This window comes from Melitaea cinxia, chromosome 10 (genome assembly GCF_905220565.1).
Source record: "Melitaea cinxia chromosome 10, ilMelCinx1.1, whole genome shotgun sequence".
NCBI lineage: Eukaryota > Metazoa > Arthropoda > Insecta > Lepidoptera > Nymphalidae > Melitaea > Melitaea cinxia.
In genome coordinates, this window is record NC_059403.1 from 8398648 (window position 1) to 8426420 (window position 27773).

Here is a 27773-nt window from a genome sequence, read left to right on the forward strand (position 1 = left end):
CGCGTAAGTATAGGTAGTATAATAGACTATTGTATAGGCATAGTAGACTAGAAAGAATGTGATGTTAGAATAGTATCTATTATAAATAAATATAAATTTAAGATTACCTCTGTAATTTTCGAATCGCCCCTGTCTAGTACATAAACCGATCGTAGTTAGTATATGTACGTATTTTATTTCCAAGTTAATTGTGATTTTCAATAAATTGAAATCAAAATATATAATAATTAAATTAAATCAAATTATTTAAATAACAAGATATTGTTAACTTGTTAATTACATACGTTATATAGGTGTATTATAATTTTATTTATTAAATAAATTATAACAAAGAAGTAACTTTGCTAAAAAAAACCATTATTAAAGTTAGATTTATTTCGATAAATTTTAAAGAAATATAAGTAGTCTCAAAACATCGAAAACACACAACATGTCAAAACAGAGATCGTAAAGAAAAAGTAGTGCTGCATTAAAAGTCGAAATCTTGGAATCCCAGCGGGTGCCTAGTTTTGTGAGCGACTCGCGCCGGTCGCTGAGTTTGAGGCGCGATCGAGACGCGGCGCGCGGCGGGCGCGCTCTCCGCGCGAGCGCCCGGCAGCACGGAGAAACGTCTGCACGTTGTGAGAGTGATGATAACTTTTAGAATACTTTTTTTATGTCACTAGGTCGGCAAACAAGCGTACGGCTCACCTGATGGTAAGAGATTACTGTAGCGTATAGACACCTGAAACATCAGAAGCATCGCAAGCGCGTTGCCGACCCAATCCCCAATCCTCTCCAGGAGCTCTGGTCACCTTACTCACCAACAGGAACACAATACTGCTTGAAAACAGTATTACTTTGCTGTGATCTTCTGTAAGGTCGAGGCACTACCCCATTCGGGCTGCTCCATATTTTGAGCAGGAAATTCCTGCTGTGCCCTACCTCAGTTAACACACACGTACTACGAGTAAATTAACATTGTCGCGTTAAAAAGAGTTTTTATTTTGATTTTGATTTGAAAACTATTGTCGCATGTGTGTATATATATGTATATTAATCTAAAAATATTCTTTTGATAAATTTTATCTTTACATATAATAAAATGGTAGGAAAGTCAAAACTGTACATTGAATATTTTTTTTAAATAATACTTGGGGTGTGATCTACAATCGATACCGAAGCCAAAAATATAGTTTTTTAGAATTTTTATCTGTTTGTCTGTTTGTCTGTATGTATGTCCGGGATAAACTTAAAAAGTACTGCATGGATTTACTTCAAATTTGGCACAAATATTATTAAGAAGTCTGGTCAACATATAGGCTAAATATTATCACGCTATCACCTACCGGGAACGAACAGTGAAACTTTATTTCTTCAATGCATTCTGTAACAACGCGTAATCTAACGACGCATATTTGAATGTTGTTGTTATTATGTCAATAACCATGCTATAAGCTAGCTTCACACTATAAATAAAGACATTCTGTAATATATTTAGTATCAGCATTGCACCCGTGCAAAGCCGGGCCGATTCGCTAGTATGTAATAAATTTTAAAAGTTTCGAATTGTTCGAATTCCTTTTACTTTTATAATTCGATTTATATAGCACAATGACCTAAGTATGAAACTCACCTGGAAGCAGGTATGACGGACATTCTTCGAAACAAGTGCTCGGCTGCCATGCGCATATCGTCATCCTGCATCAAGCTCACCATAGCCTTCTCGCGCTTCACTAATATCGAGTCAATTGATCCAATTTCTCCTTCTAATGATACGTCGACACACTGTAATTATGTCATTTAAACACTTTAAATCCAAAAACAAAACTATCTCCGCCTGATGGTAAGCGAGTATCGTAGTCTATGCACGCCAGTAACCTAAGAGCACTGTAAACACTCTAACGGCCCTAACTTCTCATCTACTCCAAGAGCTCTGGCTACCTTACTCACCTTAAGAGCACAGCTAAATAATACTGTTTTCAAGCAGTATTGTGTTCCTGTTGGTGAGTAAGGTGACCAGAGCTCCTGGGGGGATTGGGGATTGGGTCGGCAACGCGCTTGCGATGCTTCTGGTGTTGCAGGCGTCTATAAGCTACGGTAATCGCTTACCATCAGGTGAGCCGTACGCTTGTTTGCCGACCTAGTGATATAAAACTTAAACTTGAGACTCAATATACACACGTGTGATAAAGTTTTAAAATTTAAAGTTTTTTTTTTAAATTTTTAAGTCCGTCAGTTAGTGTAAATATAGAAATATAGTCGTATGTAAATACAGTACGTATGTAAATACAGTTTATGTTGATCGTTAATAAAATATGCGTCGCGTTTAACTATCGAACCCATTTCCAGGCGTTCCATAAATGCTCTGCATAATAACAGTGCACAGATACTCATACGTATTTTTTTTAATACGAAAAGTAAATAGTAGGTAAATTTATAAATAATACTATTCGTACAAAATTTTATCAAGATGATCAAATAAGCGAGTAAATTAAAAATATACGGGGTATTACATGCCAAATCGACCAATTTTAAAAATCTTGGTCATCATTTTGGTCGAATACCCCGTATATACATATATAGTGAATTAACTTTTTTTTTGTCTGGGCAAGGCTGTAAAATTTTATTTTTAAAATAACCGGAAGTATCAGGTACGATAGTCAGGTCTTTTTAGAATTATTTTACTAAATTACAAGTCCAAAATTTTGAATCAGAAATTTGAATAAGAAATGTTTTAACGATGTACGTGATCAGATATACTTTTTCAATTGTTAAAATAATGTTATTTTCATGAGAGATATAAAGTATAAACAGTGGAAAATAAAATGCACATATGCTGAATATTTATGAAGAGTAGTGTGTGTACTTGATGCTGTTATTACTTCCTGTAGACTAGGAATAGTAGCGCATAAATAACAATAGTTCATCTGAACGGGAGGAACGAGATTGAATGCAGAATGCATACAAATACGGTGTTTTATTATTATAATAGCGCTATCAGCGACTTGATATAAATATGCAGATCGGTGAGTCAATTTAGCTCATTTTTAACGAAAAGCATTGATTGGTGAGATATGTATGCATATGTTTTGTTTAATAAATTGCGTTATAGATGAAAAAAGTTGAATTGAAACAACTTCAAAATGCCATACCAAATACTTGTTCAAATATAAATAACTACTAGAATATTTATTTCAGTGTTACCCACACATTAGGGAATTCTAAACAATTTTTAATATCATATTCAAAAATCGAACGTTCCAGCGGGGATCAATCTGCATCTCCGACTGACCGTGTCGGTGCTTTAACTAATTAAGCTATGGAACGATGTACCCGTTAGATTTAAATTTTTGATATGATGATTTTATCGATGGCTCCTAAGTATACTGAGTCAACTAACAACTTTTGACAATTTCATTTTTTTAAGATATTAATAACATTTACTTCATTTCCTATCTACCTATGTAACAAAAAAATAAAGTTATTAGAAGTAGAGTTGACTCAGTATACTTAGGAGCCATCGTTATATTCGATTCTAAGCGACCGCGGCGCTGTCTATAGTGAGTTCTTTATAGATCTCGTAACTATTCAAAGTTTCATATTAAAATAAAATCTTTTCGTATGCCAAAAATAAAAGAAGAAGAAGAAGACAATCTTTTGACAGGAGACGACACCATGCTATTTTTAATTCATAAGATTTATTATTATGTTACCCACACATTAGGGAATTCTAAACAATTTTTAATATCATATCAAAAATCGACTGGGGGATCAAACCGAACCGCGGTCGCTTAGAACCGAATATAAAATCATCATATCAAAAATTTTGATCTAATTTTTGATATATTAAAAACTAATAAAAGATTTATCATTACTTTTTCATATCATTCGTCTTAATTTCTAAATAATTATATTACTTTTATGCTAATAGCATTAGTATGAAAAGTAACATATCATTTAAAATAAGCTGTCGGTAATTTTTTTTGCGTACTGTAATTTATAACGACCTGTAGAGACCTATTGCTTAGCTGTTGTAAGTGGGTATCTTGGGTACGATGTGGGTATGTAGTTTATATACGGAAAGAGACCGGTTACTACGCCTTAACCTTATTACGTCAGATCCTTAGTACAATCAAAAAATACCTAAAACGAATCCCATAAAAGTTTTAATACGAAACTTTAATTTATCATATTGTCATCTATGCCAGTAGATATAACGTTAGAAGATATTTATTAAATCGCGTATACCGTATCAAAGAAAGCCGCGACATCGTTATAGCCATACGACCGCGCCAGTCCCGCTCCCTCGATCAACGCTGCTCTCGACTCTGGGCGGTTGTTCTGAAGGATGTGACACCGCGCCAGAAGAAATGTTGCATTCAACAACCACGCACGTTGGCCTGCTGATCTCGCTTCTGTTTAAAGTAAATATTTATTATTGATCAGATTGGAATATAAAGCATTTGAAGTTTCAAAAAAGGAAAATTTTATTGACTGGTGAGAGTTGTCCCTATAATAAATAATTTATTTAACATTCCAAGATAAAACTATATAAAATTCACAAATAAAAATTTTTGAATGCTTTAAATATTAATATAGTAGATCGTGAAAAATTTCAATTGAATTTCCCACTCGTATTCTTCAACGGATTAAAGGTCTAAGTCCAACAATGCGAGGTTTTCTGGAATAACTTTTACCTTACAAGGGTCGGAAGCAAGTTAAGACTCATAAAAATGACGAGCAATAATGAAAGATGAACAATATATGATTAAATAAAAGTAAAAAACTTTCTACTTTGACGAAGATTACTAAAATTTTTATATATGTACATTAGGTACCTGTAAATTGCCTCCATTTTCAAGCTTGTAAGTGCGCATAACTTAACCAAATAACTTTTCGGTATTTATTTTCCAAAATTTTAGTTCCTTAATATCGACGAGGGTCAAAACTTATGGATCTTACTTGACTATGTTTCATACAAGAAATCAATATTAGTTATCCACTATAACGGAAGTAATTTTTTCTTTAAGTTTGAACCATTAACTATTTGAGCATCGGCCAATGCGTAGTTCTGTATGACGATTACTTTAACTTGTTAGCATTATGATAATTGTGTTTGCTCGCAAACGAAACAAAAACCGACTTCAATTACATCGACAAGTAATACAATGTAAGGAGACGAACATGTAGTGAAGTAAATACGCATTATCAAAGATTACTCAAAAAGTTGTTATCAGATCTTGATTAAATATGACCACATGATAAACATCAGCTTTTGATTAAATTAAAAATCATCAAAATCGGTACACCCAGTAAAAAGTTATGCGGTATAATACAACGTAGGTCGACGAAAAAATAGTCAAGTAAAAACGCATTATAAAAGTTGTTGTTAGATCTCAAATAAATTTAAGTGGGAACAATTGACACACACCACCTTTAGATTAAAAAAAAATGTCGAAATCGGTCCACTCAGTCAAAAGATCTGAACATACATTAAAAAAAAAATCGAATTGAGAACCTCCTCCTTTTTTGGAAGTCGGTTAAAAACACACACGTACGCTGGCACGCAGGCACACACACACACACACGCACATTTATTTTACCTGCTTGGCATTTCAAAGCGTAGAACTTTGCTCGGTGCGCTTGTTTAGTGTCGGCGTGCAGGCGCGCCAGCTCGTGGAGCACGTAGCAGCGCTCTGGGGCGCGGGCGCTCGCGGCGAGGGCGCGGTCCAGCGTGCGGAGCCGGCGTCTGGGGATGTCATGATGTAGTGGGTACTTAACATATGCATTATTTATATTTGATTTAATTTTATAATTAAGCACTTTTTTCCGACTGAGACAGTACCTAAAGGAATATTCAAAATTTTAGAAGACATAGAACATTTGTCTGTTTTTGTCTGGGCTATCTGGATTCCTGAGAGATCTATCTGGGCTATCTGGATCGAGAAAAAAATAGACTGTAGGTACTAGGCGATTGCCCTCTATGTGCTTATAAGAACGCGACATTGAATATAATAATGATTGACAGGACATAATAAACTATTCAAGTATACCAAAGTTATTTTTTTTTATGTCACTAGGTCGGCAAACAAGCGTACGGCTCACCTGATGGTAAGAGATTACCGTAGCGTATAGGCGCCTGCAACACCAGAAGCATCGCAAGCGCGTTGCCGACCCAATCCCCAATCCCCCAGGAGCTCTGGTCACCTTACTCACCAACAGGAACACAATACTGCTTGAAAACAGTATTATTTAGCTGTGATCTTCTGTAAGGTCGAGGTACTACCCCAGTTGGGCTGCTCCATATTTTGGGCAGGAAATTCCTGCTGTGTCCTACCTCAGTTTCAGCGTGTCTATTATACGATAGTTATTTTCACCAGACTTCCAAGATTATAATAGATATTCCATATTTTAATGATATTTTCTTTCTTCCTTGCTTTTTATAAGTTAGTGTATTTATTAAAGTTCCAGAAAACAACATACGAAATTATTTATAACATAAAAAATAAATAAAGAAATGACGATCGGAAGATTGTAGACTTTAATGGTTCAATTGCTTACTACTGTACATTCGAAATATTCTATTGAAATATCAGGTCATTGTCTATGTACTGTATTTGCACATGTGTATTTCACTCTTTTGGAGAAATATATTGAACAGGCATGTTATTTTATGGTACACTATTATTTTTTTACGTCGTCGCGTCGTTTCAGGGTATATATTGTTTTGCGTATTTTTAAAACGGGTGGTTGTACTTTTGAAACAATAATGTACAAATTTTAAAATATTTTCCATTACGGATGAATTTTATGTCATAGATCAAATTTAATGATAAAGTATGTTTATGGTTTTCTTTACTAAAATTACATAAGCGTATGTCTCAGGCCTGTATTTTTATAGCTTAGTGACCAGACTTTAAGAATGTACAAATATATCTATCTTTATTTAATTTTAATATGCTTAATATTATCTACTCGATTCTTATATAGTTGTATAAAAAAATATATGTATATAAGTTGCAAGTTTTAAAAATTTATGACTAAGAGTTATTAAACATATTATTCGGTTTCATCGTCACTAATAATGTTTTAATACTACAATAATGATAACGATTTTGCGGCGTTTCGTGATCACGATCGTAGTATTGGGATCGTAGGCTAAAATTTAGCCTATAACGTCCCACAGCTGATCAGACTCTTTCTCCATTTAGGAGAAGGATCAGAACTTAATCCACCACGCTGCTCCACTGCGGGTTAGCATATACATTCCCTACTATGTATGTCACTGATCAATTTTAGCGCGGATACATTCCCTACTTGTCACTGATAAATGTTAGCGAAATTTTGCCAACGTGGATTGGGATTTTTACTATATTTATTATATTTATGAATTTCAAGTACTTTTTCCCTGTACACTTTAAGAAGCCTATTTTTCAAAAACGTGCAATTTAAAATAAAAATTTGCAATAATAAAGTGGGAGCTTGAAATATTTTCACGTAAAGCTTCTAACTTGGCGTCGCGAGCGGGCGCCGGAGGTCGCGTACGCAAAATTGAATCACGGCTCGGTTCGCGCGATATCGGTATTCCCAGCAGTATAAAGGATCTCTTTTCACGATCTGCTTCGCTCATTTCGTCTCTCACACGTTTCTGTAAATAAAAATTGATATAAAAATTTTGCTATGGAATGAATTAAAAAAAAAATATCGTTGTTATTATGAGGAGTTATGAAATAAAATTCATTGATAGTAAATATAGGTACCATAATATTTATCATATATTGTATAATTTTATTTATTTTACCGACTTCAAAAAAAGGAGGAGGTTACTCAATTCGACCGTATATATATATATATATATATATATATATATATATATATATATATATATATATATATATATATTATGTATGTTCGGGGATAACTCCGTCGTTTATGAACCGATTTTGATAATTCTTTTTTTGTTGGAAAGGAAATATCCCCAGTTTAGTACCATTATAAGGAAACCAGGATCTAATGATGAGATCTCAGAGAAATCAAGGGAAACCTTCAAAAATCCGCATAGCTTTTTACTGGGTGTACTGATTTTAATGATTAATTTAATCGAAAGCCGATGTTAATCATGTCACTTTGATAACGCGGATTTACTTGACTATTTTTTCGTCTGCCTACGTTGTATTACTTGTCGATATAATTGAAGTCGGGTTTTCTTCGTTTGCCTGCAAACATATTATTATTTATACTTTCACGATCGTGATTCAGCCTGTAACATCCCACGACAAGCGTAAGAGTAAGCCTCTTTCTCCATGTAGCAAAAGGATTGAAGTTTAATTCACCACGATGCTCTACTCCAGATTGGTGGATATATTTTCTACTATAAGTGACAATTGTTGTCAAGTGAAGTTGTCATGATTATCCGACCGACCGGTAGCGATAGCTTAACGTGCTCTCCAAGGCACGGAGGGGAGCCCAACAGGAACAGACATCCGGGATCCTGGATATCACCCGTAAATGGGTTCCCCTGCGATACCAACAAAAAAAGGACAGACATCCAAACTGGAAAGGAGTATTTGTACAAATACAAATATTCTACCCAAGTGGGAAATCGAATCCACAAATCGCCGGTATTAAGGTGCGTATGCACGCCCACCACCACACCAGAGTGGTTGCTTCCCACAGTTCCTACTCAAATAAATACTAAGAAAATTATGACATCATTTAAATAGTGTTTATATTACTTATGTAATAGAAACTACCTGATCTAAAAATGCATTGGCGACGATGTTATACAACTGTTGTAAGAAAGTATCCTTGCCGGGCAGCATGTTGCTTGGAATCCTCGATATTTGCTCCATTCCGAACTCTGCTGCTTCGAGGCATTTCGCCGTATCACGTTTCTCGTATAAGTCTTGAGCAGTATTTACTAGACGTCGTGCATCTGTTGCGTGCTGGCGCTGAGCGTTACCAATTCTAAGTCTACGAACTTTTGATAGTCTGGCTCTGGCTGCGGCTTCGGAGGCTCTCGCAGCGTACAACGGTTTGCGCTCACGAAGAACCGCCTTAAGTTGTAGTGACACAGAAATTATCATGATATGAAAAATCATTTATATTAAATATAGCACAAAACTCTATGTTTTTTAAATTGTTTGTTTTTAATATCAACTGTTATATTGTTTATCTTTCTTTACTTCTACTTATATAAACATTTAATTAATTAATTATATACTTTATTGCACTCAAAAAATTGATATAAAACATACAATAATAGAAAGGTTTATGGCAAAGGTGGACTTATCTCTGAAAGAGATTTCTTCCAGTCAACCCATGGTCATGAGTAAGTGTTTCATATAGCGAGGCAAACAGTGCAAGAAGTATTCATTCAGAAGAAAATAAAAAATAAATAATAAATATTAAAAAAGAAAAGAAAAAATAAATAAAATAAAAGAATAAAATTTATATATATATATATATATATATATATATATACAAAAATGTAACATACTACATATTAACAAATACATATAAAGATACATACCAAAATACAAATATACTTATACATATACATACTCACTATAATATATAAGTAAATACATACATATTCTATAATATACAGATGATTACACATTAGCTAGTGAAAGCAAGTGTTTCTTTAATTTATATTTAAAGGAAACAAGGGAAGGACTAGTTTGAATGACTCTTGGGAGTTTGTTCCATAGTATGGAGGCGCGTACCGAATAAGAATTTAACTTAAATTTTGTATTACATTTCGGTATGTCTAGCTTAGCTGTAATGCCAGGGCGCCTGGAACGAGTAGGAGAGGGCAGTAGGTGAAATCGGGATCGAAGATACGATGGAGCATTTGGATCGTGAAGGATATTAAAGAGAGTGGAAAGGATGTGCATATCACGCCGAAGACGAATGGGGAGCCATTTTAACTGAGCACGAAATTGAGAGATGCGATCAAATTTTCGCAGGCCAAAAATGAATCTTATGGCAAGATTTTGGAGACGCTCTAACTTTGTAAGTAGCTCCTCAGTCACATCCAGATAGCATACATCAGCATAATCAAGGATAGGCAGTAGAAGGGTTTGCGCAAGCATAATTTTGGTTTGGAAAGGAAGAAAATATTGGAGACGCTTGAGAGAGTGAAATGTGTAGTGTATTCTTCTGCTGACCTCGCTGACATGAGCATTTATTATTATAATAAACATTTATTACTAAATATGTGTCTAAAACTATAAATAACTCGATCTATTCAGCTATTTTTTTTTTTAATTTTTCTAATGCTTTGTAGAAGGTTCCTATGAAATTAAGAATTAGGACAATTTTCTAAATTTTTGAAGAACAGAAATTCAGAAAATTTCAAAAAGCGGTAAAATTAATTAAAGTTCACGTGTTAATAATATAAGTGTGTGATAGTTTTCAAGACGGGAGGGATGGATAGGACGTCTATCGGGCTAGCTAGATAATTATAAGATTCTTATTATGTTTTATGGTAAAGTAGTATTTCGAAGTTTAATATCACAGACATACTTGTCTTTTTTCGATATCGGCCAACGCTTTTTTAGCCAACATTTGAAGTGTCTGCGATCCTTGTTTATTTGCGGAGTTCAGTCTTTCATCTTTACAAAGTTTAGTGAGGAAATATTTGTCATGAGCCATTTGCTCCAAATACTTGGAAGCCATTACACGGGATATATGTTCAGCGTTCTGTTTTTCCACTCGAGATATCTCTTGAATCTAAAACGTAAAGATTGCAAGGAATTTTTCGTTTTAGTTTTAATTTAATTCAATGTTTAAGTTTAAATACACAAATCACTTGGATATCTTTTAAATGAGTGCTTGTTTGATGATAATTAATATTTGATGATATGATGATATTAACCGACAAATGGTGGGATAATCATCCAACAGCTGGCTTTGAAATACACAGGCCGAAGACTGGCAGCAGAGTCTTCGGTGCGACAAAGCCAGCCCTGCGGTCACCAACCCGCCTGCCCAGCGTGGTGACTATGGGCAACACACATAAGTTCACGCCATTTTTAGCGCGAAATTGTGGATGCCTATGTCCAGCAATGGACTAAGATAGGCTGAAGTGAATATTTAACAGCATATAGTGAAATGAACAATGTATTTACTTGGCGGTTTGTACGCGGCTGCATTCTGGGTTTTCGTACGGGTACATTAGCAGTGACACTTAAAGCCTTGTCCATCACATTTATTTCATGTATTAATTTGACTGTTGACAAAGTCTTTGCAGCGACATCACCAGTACATTCTCGTATCTTAAAATATTTCATATAAATATTTACATGTAAAATAAAAAAATGCCTACAAATTCTTTTGCCGAGATGTAATTTTTGTGGTTGATATTAAATTTCTTAACTGGGAAAAATTGCCTATATTATATTTAAAGTGAAAAAATAATAATAATAATTTGCGGTTTCACTTGAACATTTTTCTGCAAATTGGTATTATTATCATTTTTAAAACTTATAAATTGAACAGCTGTATTTTTGTTGTATTCATTATTTCAAGCGTTCAACATGAAGCTGGAACGATGAGAATTTTATTACAGGTTGCAATAAAGGACAGTTTGTGTCTCTCGATCCGTGATATTGCTTGGTGTGAGTATTCTGGGTCGCACAAGGATGGGTTAACGTTTGTAGAATATTTTGTTGCCTTTTTTCGAACTCTATCCCAGTTTACTAATTGGCCCTCCAGTATAAAAGTGCTTTATACTAATTATTAAAATACACAGCGAGCACAGTTTACAATTATAACAATAAAAATTAACGAACAAAAGTCTATCTATACAAATTAATACAATTGAAGTGTCTGTTTGTAATATTGAAATAATCGCTTTTTAATAAATACATATGGATGTATACACGATACATATACCCAAATAAAAAAAATACAATTTTTATTTGTCTGTCTGTCTGTCTGTCTATCGGTCTGTCTGTCTGTTGGTCTCTTTGTTCCAGCTAATCTCAGATAAGGCTGGACCGATTTTCACGGGACTTTCACTAGCAGATAGCTGATATAATAAGGAGTAACTTAGGCTAGTTTTATTTTAGAATTTTATTCATTTATAGCTGCGAATTGAACAATAACTTTTTTTGTTAAATTCTACGCGGACGAAGTCGCGGGAATAGCTAGTCCGTAATAAAATTGCATATAACTGCAATAAATTTGAAGTAATAATATACTGTACATAGAATACTGAAAAAATCTCCAACATTTTTTTTCTTTAATATCGAAACTGAATTCAAATAAAACTCGGAAAGATGGTAGCTTATAAGCCGTTACAGTTAAGGATTTTTAAATCCGAACGATTAAGCAGTTTTCGTGAAAAGTCGAAGAACTAAAATCACTAGATTAACTCTCAGGTGACGATTCGATTAGCCTTTAGAGGAAGGATTTCTGAAGTCTTTAGATTTGTTAGAAAATATAAATAAAATAACTCAAATTAAAAAAAAATCGTTAAATTAAAGAGCAGTTGGTACATAGAGATTTTTTAAGAAAGAGATATTTTAAGTAACGAACATTAAAATACTTTTTTTTCTGATTTTATGTTTAACTTAAACTTTGATGTCACCTAGACCTTGAGTTGCCTAAACTTATCGAATTATGAATATAAATGCTTATTTACCTAAATCTATCTAATATATAAAATTCTCGTGTCGCGGTGTTTGTAGTTAAACTCCTTCGAAACAGCTTGAACGATTTTCATGAAATTTTGTGTGGATATTGGGTAGGTCTGAGAATCGAACAACATCTATTTTTTCATCCCCCTAAATGTTAAGGGTAGTCACCGCACCTAGCGTGCCGATTGCTCAGTCTTAACCGCCTGGACATCAAAATAGTTGTTGGCACAATTACCGGCCACATGGCACTTAATCACCACCTATTCATCATGAATGCAACAGACAGCCCTCTTTGCAGGGGCTGTCTGGCTGCTAAGGAAACAGCCGCCCACGTAATCATGGAATGCGAGGGAGTGGCCGCACACCGGGCTACCATCCTTAAGGAAATAAGGACGCTCCGAGAAGCCTGTGAACGCCCCAGGAGGCTTCTGAGCTTCTGGAAGGAGCTGGGCTGGCTGAACTAGTCAGCCCTCTTTTCACGCATAATGGACCACCTTTGCGTCTAAATGCGGAAAACCGAGGCCAATACACAACAATTTATTTTTTATTTTATTATGATTTGGCGTTGAAAAATACATACGACCCTAAATTTTCACCCTTCTACCACCAACCCCTATTTTTAAATTGCGTTTAGCGGCAAGACAACGTTTGCCGAGTCAGCTAGTAATTCAATAATAGTAGTTTATGCAACTGTCATATAATGAAGGGTATTAAAACTGCGCTCGTTTCATAATAGTAACGAGTGTTTTAATACCCGTGTTATATGCAGTTGCATACACTACTTTATCTTCACTAATGCAATTAATCAAACAACAAGAGTAAAAGCTGACAATAGTTTATTTATAATAATTGTTCAAATTTTGGATGGTACAATTCTGAAAGTTAATGTTAATTATTGATCCAGCAGCTGTAGCAGTCGCGGGGCAAGCAGTAGAGCTCGTAGACGGAGTCGGAATATTTATAATTACTTCATTCGTCTTGTTTTCTATACTGTTCAAGATCGTATTTGAGACTTGAATTTTATTCATTAAAGACTCATCAATGTAGCTTTCAGCCACAGTAGAAAACTTCCACCCTCCGTGTCGTTTCAGTGCGGTCAAATCACCACCGCTATCTATGAGAAGGGTCGCCGAGGTGCGCCGGAAGCAATGCCCCGTGTACAACGCTGGGTTAGGCAGATTCAGAAAACTTGCGATAGTTTTTCCCAGAGCACCAAATTTATTAATACCAGTTCTTTGATCGACGCACTTACCCAATCTAAAGCTCAAGAAAAAGGCAGGGTTTCGACAGGGGGTTGGTCGAAGTTCCATGTATTTTTTACATACGGCATAGCAGTTGCCCGTCACAACAAAAGAACGATCTATTTTCGTTTTTGTTTTCGAAACTTTCACCATGATTGTACTGTCATCTATGTTAGAGACTTCATCGAACTGGATTTTGTATAGCTCTTGCCTTCGGCATGCCCCCATTATGCCGAAGATTAGTGCAACCTGTAACAATAAACGATATAATAAGCTTGAGGTACATAGCCAAGGCAAAAACTATGATTTATGAAGTAGTAAAGTGTAGGTACCTACTACCAAATTTATACACAAAGCGCTTAAACGGAGTGTCTAGATAACTTGCGTGTGTAGTACGTAAGTACTAGGTAGATTAAATAACAGAACTAAAATACACTTACCTTTTCAAAAAGATACAAAATATCTGGTGAATCTTCCAGGAACATCTTTATTTGACCTGATGTAAACGTCAAGGACTTTTTTCCCTTGTGTCCTTCTGAACTGCGTTTCAGGAACGCTATGACTTTTGAATACTTCGTGATATCAATATTGTTGTAGATACTTAGTGTGGACTTGAGCATAGAATATTTAGCCCACATAGAAGATGGCTTGAATTTGTCGGAGAGGTCTTTGAGATACGCAAGAATGACATTTTCAGAAAATGATGTAGTTTATATTTTTTTTCATATAATTTTCTAGATTTTTCTGGCAAAAGATTGTGAGTTAATTTTGTTGCCAATTCTAGAATATCCGGAGGCGTACAAATATCATCGTCGCTATCCATTTTTAACTTTTAATTTATTAAATTAAATTCACGCGTACGTGTATTGTCACAGTGATTTTGCCGCCATTAAAATCTAACCAATGAGAGCGCAGCTGCGCGCATGCGCGCGATGTTATAATGAGATTTTACGATATCGATGTGGATATTATACCATCATGTGAAATTGCTTAAATTGAGTGTTTTGTTGTCTGCGCTATAACAGTAGTAATTATAAGTCAAGTATTGGAAACATAAGTAGAATGTTACAACATTAGTGTAGATAAAATCAATTTCATTACACCCAATCCTAACGCATACGAAGTTGCTGGTGACTTTAATGAGAATTATATTTGCAATATAAATATGGTGTTCGACTCTTAACTGCATTCCTTCAAAGAGGAAGGTTTTGTGTGTGTCTGCCAAGCCCATTATTAAATATTACTTTGCTTAAATAGACGCGCCACTTTGATAGACGTTCCATATGATACCTTTCACGCGTGAGTAAGCGTAAGTATAATTTATAATAAAAACATTCTACAAGAAATATAATTCGTTTCCATATGTGGTTCTTTAGATGAATAAAGCAGTTAGTATTAATATATAACTTTATGGACGTTTTCAGGGCTAAAAAAAACAGTATTGGACGGTTATGCAGAAGTACCTTGCTAGAGTAGCTCATATTTTAAGACAAAAAATAAAATAAAAATGGGCTAGGAATAATTTATACCACCTACAAAACCCACATTTGATGGAACACAGTTAGGAGTCGAACATCCTATATCTTATATATTATAGAACATAATTTTTGTCAAGAAAGATTTTTCTAGTACGAGTTCTCCATAAAAAAAATTCAATTGTTTCATAATGTTAATATATTGAAATCACTGCAATGCTGAATTATAAATAATGGTGGTTTGCTTATCAATGTTAAATAATTTATTTTATAACTATAGTTCTAGTATACAAAATTTATATGTAAATAAGTACCGTTTCTTCGGCACATCGGATACAGTCCGCGAAGTTCGGTGGAAAAAATCTACATCTCTGACCTCTATAAGCAAGCACCAAGGCTCTTTCAAATTCACATTTTTCATATTCTACTTGAGCTCTTATTTGCAGAGCTGTCATATTTTCAGGCTCCAGTTCTGTATGAAAGAAATTATAATGCAGACATTATTAGTTTTTTTTTTTTAATTATTTAATAAATTGTTTTAATTGATATACCCAAATCAAATAAAAAATCATTTTTTTATAAAAGCAAAAAACCTCACTTTTTATATTCTAATAAATTTATATAATATCATCTTAAAGTTAAAGTTTAAGGATTACATGCTAACGCATAAAAGAAAATTGTCAAACTCCAAACATTAATAAAGTATATTAAATAATAATAACTATATTAAAGGTTGTCGCATTGTGTTTCGTTATTTTGAACAAATTATATTGATAATATTAGGACGGTATGGATGAACTACCATTTTTCCGTTCAATAATAATATTACTATCATATTAATAGAGCATAATCGTAATCATATTAAAAGAGCATACGAGCGGCATGTGCAGCATCTTCTAAAGCACCGGCATAATGAGTAGCCTTCGCAAGAGCCAAACTTCTACCGAGGAGGGAACCGACGTCGGAGTTCTGCGAATATAAAACAGACAAGATCGTTTGAAACCTCATTATAAGGAATAAGTTTTCTTTTAATAAAATTCACAGTTTCAGTAACATGTCCAAGTTTTATTAGAACATTGTGTTAGATTTATGTGCCGTTACTAAGTTATTACTTCACAAGATATTTGTTTCATTACAGCAAAATATCATTTTGCTCGATCGAAAATGTATTGGTGTAAATATTTTATTATGTATGTGACTCAGTAACTTAGTCAAAGTTATTGGTTACATGTTAGCGAATTAAACAAATGATCGGTCACAAACTTTGCATGCATTTACCTATTCATTAAGTTTACTGGCTTGAATTCAAACTTTATAATAATCTAACAAAAACAAATTAGTAGGTACATAACGTTTTTAATACATTTTTAAATAAAATTATTGAATAATAAATAATAAATATTGTATTCAATTCAAGAGATATTCGTTTGATTTATGAAGTACATTCATACGTATTTCAAGCCAGACGTTGACGCAAAAATTTATTTATAAAATTCAGTTATGAGAAACATGATTTGTATTCACAAAAAATTTGTTACTCACATTCCACCGTAGAGCTTCGTTGTAAGCGAGAATTGCTTTCTCGAATTGCTCCAAGCGCTGCAAGTAATTTCTGTGGATGGAAACGTTGTCACGAGTCTACGGGTTATGTATATGTTGATACACGTTTATCGTCTCATAGCCCTTTCAACTTTACTACACTTTTTCCCTGTTTCCCTTACTTCGTCATTTCTATCTACCGTAATTCAGGTCAAACATATTTATTCTCATAAGAATTACAAATTCACATATGAGAAATACATTTGAAAGAATACATTTTTAAATAACTATAAGTTTACAATAATTCTAGCCAAGCGTGTCGGTAATATACAATAGTCAGTAAACATCGTCACAAAAAGCAAAAAGTGAGGGTAGAAACGGTCTACATCGGTGGTAAGACCCGTCACTATGCAGAAAAAAATTATAAACGTGTTTGCGGGCTAACAAAAAAAAAAACTGACTTCAATTATATCGACAAGTTATACAACGTAGGTAGATGAAAAAATAGTCAAGTTAATACGCATTAATATCAAAGATTACTCCAAAAGATGTTATCAGATCTCGATGAAATTGAAATGTGACCACTTGATAAACATCGGCTTTCGATTAAATTAAAAATCATCAAAATTGGCACACTCAGTAAAAAGTTATGCGGATTTTCAAAGGTTTCTCATTCATTTCTCTGGGATCCCGTCATCAGATCCTGGTTTCCTTATCATGGTACCACGGGAGGGATATCCCCTTTCCAACAAAAAAAGAATTATTTATTGCGTACCCGTTTTCTAATAGTGTATCTGTGTATGCTTCAACAGAGCTATCAGGGCTTAGTAGATCCAGGTTAAAATCACCAAATACCACGGCCCGTGCACGGCCCTTTTTCTTTGATTCAATTATAATGCAAAAGTTTCTAAAAAGTTTTTAACGCTAGTTCTGCCAGGTTTATATCGACGCTAGAAAGCAAACACGTAGTAACCAACACCCATCGAAATATTTTTTTATTGCGTCATTAGAATAAGAAAAAAATTACGCGTCGAATGGTATATGTCAAGTAACTGTACGACTGATAATAAAAAATATAGGATTTTCAAAATTGCCATATTTTTTTCATTCTTGCACCAATAAAACGATGTAAATAACAAAAAAACAGGTATTATTTCTTACTCTGTGTCTTACGACAATTTGTTTTCTACAAAAAAAACTAATCTAAAAGTTACAACATCAATAATTCCATATCTAATGCGGGTTACTACAATTTTGCTGCTCGTAAAATTATGGTCACTTGCGTTTAATACCTTTTAGTAGGTGATATTTTTTTATATTGTGATGCTTATAACGCTTTACACGGATTATTTTATTTTTTTCACTTTGTTTACACCATTTACAAGGATTCAATGAAACAAGTAACTTTGTTTCACAACACTACTAAAGATTTTAGGTTCAACACAACGCATATATACTAAACTAGCTGTGCCCGCGGCTTCGTCCGCGTTTAAATCAGTGAGTCACAAAGTTTTCCCGGCAAACTTCCAGTGAAACTCAAAATCTCATCAAAATCGGCTTAGGCGTTCCGTAAACCTTCCTCTTGAAGCCCTCTCTCCATTGGTAAAACCGCATGAAAAGCCGTTCAGTAAATTTTGAGGGAATCGATCACATACACTTTTGGGGACTTATTGTTATAATACACTAACTGTTGCCCGCGACTACGTTCGCGTGGTTATGGAGATATACATTACAATCAAGATGTTTAAGCAAATTATTTTTTTATTTCAGTCACTTGAAATACTTATCACTCTGAGTAACTTTTTCTAACGCACAATTTAGTATAATTTATTAGTTATTTTTATAAAACCTCTCTATACACCACATTTTTAGTTTTATTTTCAGGCTGCAGTATAAATAACCTAGCAGGCGAATTATAGTTGCTGTATATGTTTCATACAAACTATCAACCTCAATCAAACGCCCTTAGCAGTGGAATATCAAAAAATCCGTTCTTATCGGACGTTTACTAGCTATAATCTACCTCCCTGCTAAATTTCATCTTTGTCCATCCTGGATGGATGGACTATCCAGCGGTTTTTGAGTTCTCGTGATGAGTGAGTCAGTGACCCTTCTCTTATATATATATATATATATCTATATATATATATATATATATATATATATATATATAGATTACGATACATTATTTGGACTCCTTTTCACCATCTATAGAGCATACATTTTAAATTTCGTCTCTTACTTTAAAAACATAGGCCTTTCATACAAACTTCCGACCCCCGTTTTATCTTTTACGTCCTATACAAAACCTATTTGCCAAATTTCAAGTTTGTAGGTGTTATAGTTTCGGAGATTTCGTGATGAGTGAGTAAACCTACGATCCCCCGTTTTAACCCCAAAAAGGGGTTGATTTCTAAAGATACATTATTTGGACACCTTTTCACCATCTATAGAGCTTACATTTGAAATTTCAAGTCTCTTACATCAAAAACATAGGACTTTCATACAAACTTCCAACCCCCGTTTTATCCCCTTAGGGGTCGTTTCTCATAAAACCCCACCCCTTTGTGACCCCAAAACAGAAGTTGTACTCTTCAAAGTTGCCAATTTGTCAAAAGAAATATCAGATTTAAAAAAAAATGTAGAAAAACTGGTAATTCCGAAAAGATTCGCTTTCGCAAAAGAATATTTAGATTTAAAGACCAGCTCAAAAGTCAAAGATTGTTTACCTGACACCGATGTTGAAGACGATTGTTAAAGTAATTATTTTTAGTTTATTGAAGGTAAAGAAAGTACTGATTATTTTTAAAGGTTTGTAGGGTTTATTATAACAAAAATTGTTTTTTATTTATACTTATATGTTATGACAGAAACTGTTGATTGTTAATGTTTTATGGATTAATACGTAATAATGATTGTTTTAATTTCGATTAGTGCAAGAAGGTACATCATGTTTTGTTTAGGTCTAATTGTAATTTTTTTTTTCAAATATTAAATTAAACTGATTTGTATTCTTAAATTCAATTGGTCAAATTATGGTCTAAAAAACGAAACAATATGTTAAAAATACTTTCTGATTTTTTTACATAAACATAATATCAAAAGTACATTTATTTCTATTATATACGTTTTATTTCTTTGACTCTTACTGCAGGCTGTTTAGCAAACTCAGTTCAATTGATTTACCTTTACTACAATTAGATTTTTCGGGTTATGCAAAATAATACTAGTTACTACGTACTGATGACAAAATATCAAACATTGTTCATTATTATGAGGTTTTTATAGGTGATGTTACCTAAAGTAATGATGGTTACCACATTTTTGCTTTCCAAAAAAAAGTGCGATTTTTGTCGTTCCATACGTTTACTTACTTCAGTTACTACGTTTGAATGGATTGTAAAATATATTGTCAAATGTCGTAACCCACAAAATATTATTTTAAATAAACTTTAGGTTAAATCCATTTAAGATAAGCTATTTAGCAAAAAATCATAAATATAGTGTCAAAAAATGGTAACTCTAGGTCCATTATAACGCAAGTTATGATTAAAATTAAAAAAAACAAAAAGTTTTTCTGCTCTGGTGAACAATTGTACTTTTGTGGATTACTACCTGTTTGCTTTCTAGCGTCGATATATTGCACCAATATCGATTGGTAATGATTTTCATCCACTAGATTTAGAGAGAAACTAGAGATAGAGATAAGGCCACGTTTCTGCCAAAACTATCACATGTATTATGCTTTTGAACGATTGAACGATACATTTTAATTCGTCAAATTTTCTGGGCGTCGCAATACTGCAAATATTTGCGTATAGGAACTTCAAGGATTGTGTGTTAATTATAAGGTTGTCGTTATTGTTTGTCACTTGGGAAGTAATTTGGTCTTCGTCTTTGGCGCTGTTTACGCTAAGGCTTTTATCAGGTAATGTCTTTACTATTGTATGATTACTTCTAATGCAATTCGAATAATTCGTATATTTTCGTAGTTTAAAGGTTGGTGTATTGTGTCTTCAATTTTTTTAGGGTGGTTTCTCAAATCTTGGAGTTTTATGGAGCTGAGTTTACAATTTTAGGTATGCCTTTTATGTGCTTGATTTGTATATTATCTCCTCCATTTGTTATCCGAAAGTTTAGTTCATCTGTTTTAATGTGCTTTCCTTAAATTTCTTTCTGTTTTGAAGAATCATCTTGGCGGTTTGTTCTAATGCAAAGTGAACTTTAGTAGCACGATTGTGATTGGCTTTGTAGTTGCCAATTCTGGTAACTTAGTAGTAACGTAGTTTTTGTTATTATTACTTTCCTTTTATATAGCAGTAGTAGTATGATAAAATATTTGTTTAATTGTTCAAGAAATTAGATTTAACTTACACACTATTTACTTATTTGTTACCATTAATTATACGGAATGAGTTTGCAGGTTTTTAATTGTTCAAGAGATTAGATTTAACTTACACATTATTACCATACTTACATTACTTAACTTTACATACATTTGTTACCATTACTTATTCAACGGTAAGTAATGGAAACAAATAAGTAAATAATTTGTAAGTATGAGATACATGCTAGTTTTGAGAAATAAGGATGTAATAAATAGGCCAATTTTATTTATTTGTGTTAGTGTCTGTTTGTAATATTAAAATAACCACTTTTTACTCAATTCATATGTATATATACACGGTACATACAAAATAACATTTTTTTAGAATTTTCGTCTGTCTGTTTGTTCCGACTAATCTCTGAAACTGCTGGACCGATTTTTACGGGACTTTCACTGGCAGATAGCTGATTTAGTTTAGAGATTTATTATTTTTGTAGCTCTGCAAACTGAACAGCCTTTTTTTTTAAATATCACACCGACAAAGTCGCGGGCACAGCTAGTATAAAATATAATTTCTTGGGTCAGGCGTTTGTGCTTGTGCATTATGCGTGTCCCGGTCATTAAGTATAAGGCTTTTATTATTTATTTGTTATTTTAGTTTTTTAGATATTGTATTCATGTCTTCTTGTTCTAAGACTCACTTTTACTCTTGCGTTCAAACATCAATGTCATCAATCACTTTTTGTTCAATTGGTTAAGTATTATTTATAGGCATTTCTCCACTATCAATCAGTAAAAGTTTTTGGGATTCAAAATTGGACTGAACAGCAAATATCTCTAACATTTATGATGGCGCTATTGTAAGTCAAAAGGGTCATTATCATGAGTTATACAAGGCAATAAATCTATTTTAATCCGCATCTTGATAATTTACACAATTATGAAAAGGGTTTTCGTGTAGATGCTGTTTCTTGACATATAAAAGTTGTATAGTTTATTTTAATATGTAGGTCACTCTTTAAATGGTGATTATAGGTTTTCAGCTGTACGGAATAAAAATTTAAAGAACCTTGACCTAATCCACAACTCCTAATTATTCACGTCAGATGCTAAATTATTTAAAATATTTGCATAAGCCTGCTCATTTATAAATAAATACAATTGCCTTTTGAATTTTCTGTGTATTTGCAGCCCTAATCTAACATTCTACCGTTCTAATTCAAACTTAAAAAGCGGGTACAACTGTGCGGCTCATTTAATTATATTAAACGTAAAAAAAACTCACTTTCTCGGGTTATATGTTTATGTATCGTCGTAAAAAAATATAGATCGTATTTTATCGAGCTTATTTACGTTGGGTGTAAATTGATAGATAAATAGAAATTACAAATTAAGGTGTAAAAAAGAAACGCTTTTACACTCAATGTAAACTCTGTAAATTTCTTTTAACATGCTTAAAATGTCGACTCTCTTTTTGTCGATCTTAAATTAAAATCCATTCAGTTTTCGACGATCAAACAAAATAAGATTCTAAAGTTCCATTTTTACTTTAAACATTAAAAATGACGCTGTTCATAATAAACTTTTTAATAAAATATTCAACGTCAGACATGGCCTCGTTATAGATTTATTCTACGTGTATATTCTAGCGTAAATGTTAGCTCTCGGTAAATATTTGTTTTTCATTACCGCTTACCCTCTTTCACGATACACGGTCACTGCATTGCATATTGGTCTTTCTTCGGGCACTAACTTTTTTCTCATTTTTAAATTAATATATAAAATTAAATTCGCTCGGTTTATAAGCGTATTAAAGCGGTGAAGTGAGTTTGATATATTTATAATGGTTTTTAATCTAGAAGGCCATGACGGTATTTCATACTTATGTAGTAAACGAAAGGCTTTTGATTTTAATTTGAAGTATTTTTATAAAAAAATTCTCATTATTTACTTATTTATTGGAGGTAGTATATCACAGAAAACGTTATAAAATACAAGAATTAAATACAATGTAAGGCCAATTACGACCACCCATCCGCTTAAAATTAAATAATATATTATTATTTAATCAATGTATTATTTATGTAAATTTTAAAATAATATGTTAAAATTAATTAGTCTGATGTTATAATGGAGTACGTGTATTATATGTGAATACATGTTACATGAAAATTTAATTTTTTGAACTTTCTTACTTTGATACTTGAATATTTTTGAATTTCACTCAACAGACAACAGAACAACCCACGTAGTTTACCTATACAGTGGGCCATTATAATTTAATCAATTTTATGGCAGAAATGAACTTATAAAGCGAATTAGATCGTATATCGGAACGAAAATTTTATGCTTAGCCACATACAACTACCATAAAGCTTTATATGATTTTACGATTTCTTTACGATCAAATGGAAAACTGAAATCGAATATTAATTCAGTTACTATTTCATATATACGTTAGATATATATTTTTACACAGACCAGAAAAAATATTCTGTATACAAAAAATTTAATACAAAACAAACACTTAAAGTTGCTTTTATTTAGCTGGGCGTAAGTTAATTTGTAATTTGTTATCTTTGTTTTCATTTTTGTATTTCTTAATTCTTAATTTAAGAAATTTTTTGACCAACAAATAAAGAAAAATGCGGACTTAATGCCTACTAGCATTATCTTGTATCCTTTTGGCCAATGAAGAAAAAAATATATACATAAACGATGTATTTATTTAAAACAAAACAGTTTAAAAATATATACTTTTTGTTACTAAATAATTATAGTTCAAAATAAAGCTACCACCGAATCGGAATGTATAAATTCTGCAGAGAAGAAACGCCAAGAAACTCCGTATTAAATCTTGAAAAAAAAGTTGTAAGAGTTATAACTCTTATACTACACGATCTATAACACAAATTTATAAGATTAAAGTATATACTCACACGAATTCTCCGTATTTACATTTCTTTATGACAAAGGCCGCTCTCCTATTCATGAATTATATCGTCGGGTTCGTCGTTAAACGTCGACCCTTCAATCCATTATATTGAAGTCTTGGTTTAATTTACTACATTAGTCTTAGCCCTTGTAGAAATGAACTGCTTGCGTCTTCGCTTCATCTTTGAATAAAAAGGACTTTTTTTTTCATGTAATATTTTTCGTTGTTAGGCTTCAGTAGAATACGCTTACGCTTCAGTCTGTAATATCCCCCTGCTGGGCATAGGCCTCTTTTCCTACGTAGGATAATGGTCAGAGCTTAATCCACCACGCTGCGGCTATGAGTAACGATCGCTATCAGGTGTACATGATAACAACCGGGATCGACGGCTTAACGTGCTCTTCGAGGCACGGTGGGGAGACCCACATGGACTGCACAAACACCCAACCCACGGTAATATGTGCTGTATGGCCAATATGTGCGGGGATCGAACCCGCAACCGTCAGTGCAACAACCACAAACAAGTGCTGTGACAGTTGCGCCAACGCGTTGTTTAGTAGAAAAATGCTGTAATATTTTTGTTGAAGCACTATATAAGAGATTTTAAATATAAATTTTATTTATTGTTATTAACTACGCCGAACGCAGAGCACATTATTTCTATTTAATTGAATGACTGACTACTTAACTTTTTCACAACAATTACCAAAATATATTTTTATAATGTAAATGTAATTGTGGTATAATGTAGTATTCTATTATTTTCTAAGTGAAAAAATAAACACATTCGTTTTTGCGTGTAAAATATTCTATAAAAATATGAAACGAATCGTCCGGTTACACCTAAAAAGTAACGAAAAAGGTTTAAAATTAAGCAGATAAAAAAAAATAAAACATTCAAAATACGATAAATTTAACAAAAAAGTTAAAACTAGAACAACGATAAGTAAAATTAATCTCAGGTTATTTTCGAAATTTAAAAATAATAAATAATTACCAGAAACACTTTTACAGTTTCTTATTTAAAGGCATATAGATTTAATGACAATCAATGAAATGTAGGTTCATTTAAGCTTAAATTTAATACTACACTACTTAGACAAGTTTAGAATGTCTGACATATTTGAGTATAATGGAATTTCTAAAACTTAGTTAATTTAACCAGACTGCGACTTGGATTATATACATCGTACTAAGTCTTTGTCGGAAGTAATAAATGAAGACGAAAACATAAACATGCTTTTACCTTTAAATAACAAATAGTTGTGTTTATTTCAGGAAAAAAAAATGTGTTTGTTAGCAAACAAAAAAAAATCGACTTCGATTACATCGACAAGTAATACGTCGCAGGTAGACGAAAGAATAGACAAGTAAGCTCAAAAAGTAGTCGTCTGATCTCGACCAAATTTAAATGCGACCACATGACAAGTACGAGCTTTTTATTAAAAAAGAATCATCAAAATCAGTATACATAGTAAAAAGTTGAGGACAAACAAAATTAATACGATCAAATTGAAATCTCCTCCTTTTTTGAAGTCGGTTAACATCGACTTGAAACTACAGCATCATGTAAACGGCAAAGAGGTACGCATTATTAGGCATAACTCAAAATCGAATTGTCAAATTTAAGTGGGATCACATGACAATCACTAGCTTTCGAATAAAAAAAAACATCAAATAAAATATTATATACATAAATACACATAAAAAAATACGCTCCTGCATATTATAAAATTAATTAAAAACAATCGAATTGAGAACCTCCTCCTTTTTTGAAGTCGGTTACTAAAACACAATAATTACTAATGCAAAATAATCTTTCACAAAAGCATCAGTATTTTGTGAAAGAATGTTCGATTTTAAATTGAAAACGAACTTGAAAATTCTTGTTTGTTAACTCAATAAAACCTTTGAAAACTATTTGGTCTTAAAATCTCCGTAATTTGTTGCATTTATTGTTTGTAGCTAAATCAATAATTTGAGAATTTATTGTTTGAGAGTGTATTGTTAAAACTTTGTTATTTTTTTAATTTTTCGAAAATTTAAAGTTTGTAAAACCATCATAAATTGATGTGTGAAAAAATAAAGTTTATCATTTTAAGTAATGAGTAAACCACAATAATTACTTTATTTTTTTTCTACGAAATTTGAAAAACGCTTGCTGATACCTGTCCAATCCATAAAATTCTTCGTTTTCTTAATTCGATACAAACTAAGGTAAACATTTAAATTAGTTTCATATATATATTCAGAAAAGTTAACTCGTTGATTTACAAGTTTTTGGATTATAATCCTGTTACCGGCGACGAAAAGTAAATAAATTAATTTATGCATTCAAATATCTCTGTATCCATAAATATTAACAATAGGTATCGATTAGAATGGGTACTAATCACTACAGCGCTTATTTTTCTTTGTAATTTTATTATTTAATATCCATTTTACCGTTTCGAATAACTGCGATTAACTTATATTAAACTAAAAAATTCTAGCATATATTGTGTTTAAAAAATAAGTGTTCTCTTTGTGAAATGTGGAGCGAACTAATAATTTCGCATCTACGTTATAAATGTCGTGTAGATGGCGCGTTTGAACAAGTACGGAATACAGGATTTGACGTCAACAGCTGAATAACAATGGCCCGGATATATAATCACGACTGATTCACGTGATCTGCACAAATATTGTGTCTAATACTTCATTTGAAACTCACTAACGAAAATTTACGATGTTATTTAATATATACGTCGACTATAAAGATAAAAAAAATATTAAAAAAATTAGTATTTTTTGGTTTACTATCTCCTTATATGTGAATATACTCATATGTATAGGAAAACAATGCTGAACAGATATATTTATCAAATGATAATAGCAAAAGAGCCTTAATTAACAACGCAAATGGAAACCAAAGGAATTTCTACTAATAACCTATGTATTGAATAGTTTTGAGCGTGACAGATACATGTACCTCTGTAGTATATGTATATTTGTTCATTATATAAAATTATTTGGAAACTCATAAGAATTAGGTATTAGATAGCTTCTCTTTGGAAATATTATTGAAATGATTGTTTGATTGATTGATTGGTTTAATGGCTTTCAGTTGTGCCAGAGAAGCACGGTTGATTCCGCCAATGTCACGTAGAGTGCAGAACACACGTAGGAGAATTGAAATGATGAAATGTTATTATTTTATTTTGCCAGCTATTATTGTACAATTATACTGCAACACATGTTAGTAGATTGTCATTTCGTCATACTATAACATGGTGTGTTATCATTAGTAGCATTAGTTCTTATTGTTAATTTTTTTTTTTTTTGTTGAATGTAACCAGTGCATACGAATTAAAAATGATTTATTTCCATTCACATACAATGTATTATAATTATGACAATTTTTTGTAGTTATGCGCGTAGTTTCCTAAACACTGGTGATTACGGATTCTATTCCCGCTTGGAGCAGATATTTATTTTGTATTAATTTATATAAATATTTGTATGTGCTCCTAGTTTTGGTTACCTGGTCCTGGTCAGCTGTCAGTCCCGTTAACACAATATGATACTTTTAGGACGAACAACTTTAGTGCATCAGAATAAGAAATGTTTCTAGTAAAGATTTTAAGA

At 32.7% G+C, this 27773-nt stretch overlaps 1 protein-coding gene across 1 annotated transcript; it reads right to left on the minus strand.

The window, feature by feature from the left end:
* Positions 1-357: 357 nt before the first annotated feature.
* Positions 358-22975, minus strand: LOC123657005. The gene is made up of 12 exons (XM_045592608.1): positions 22908-22975; positions 16888-16957; positions 16221-16314; positions 15660-15817; positions 11118-11264; positions 10513-10719; positions 8736-9038; positions 7494-7630; positions 5586-5731; positions 4231-4397; positions 1616-1767; positions 358-611 (listed from the first exon to the last, which is right to left on the minus strand). Exons 1-12 carry the CDS (start codon positions 22973-22975, stop codon positions 470-472), a joined length of 1791 nt encoding a protein of 596 aa, XP_045448564.1. The 3' UTR covers positions 358-469.
* Between the last annotated feature and the right edge of the window lie 4798 nt (positions 22976-27773).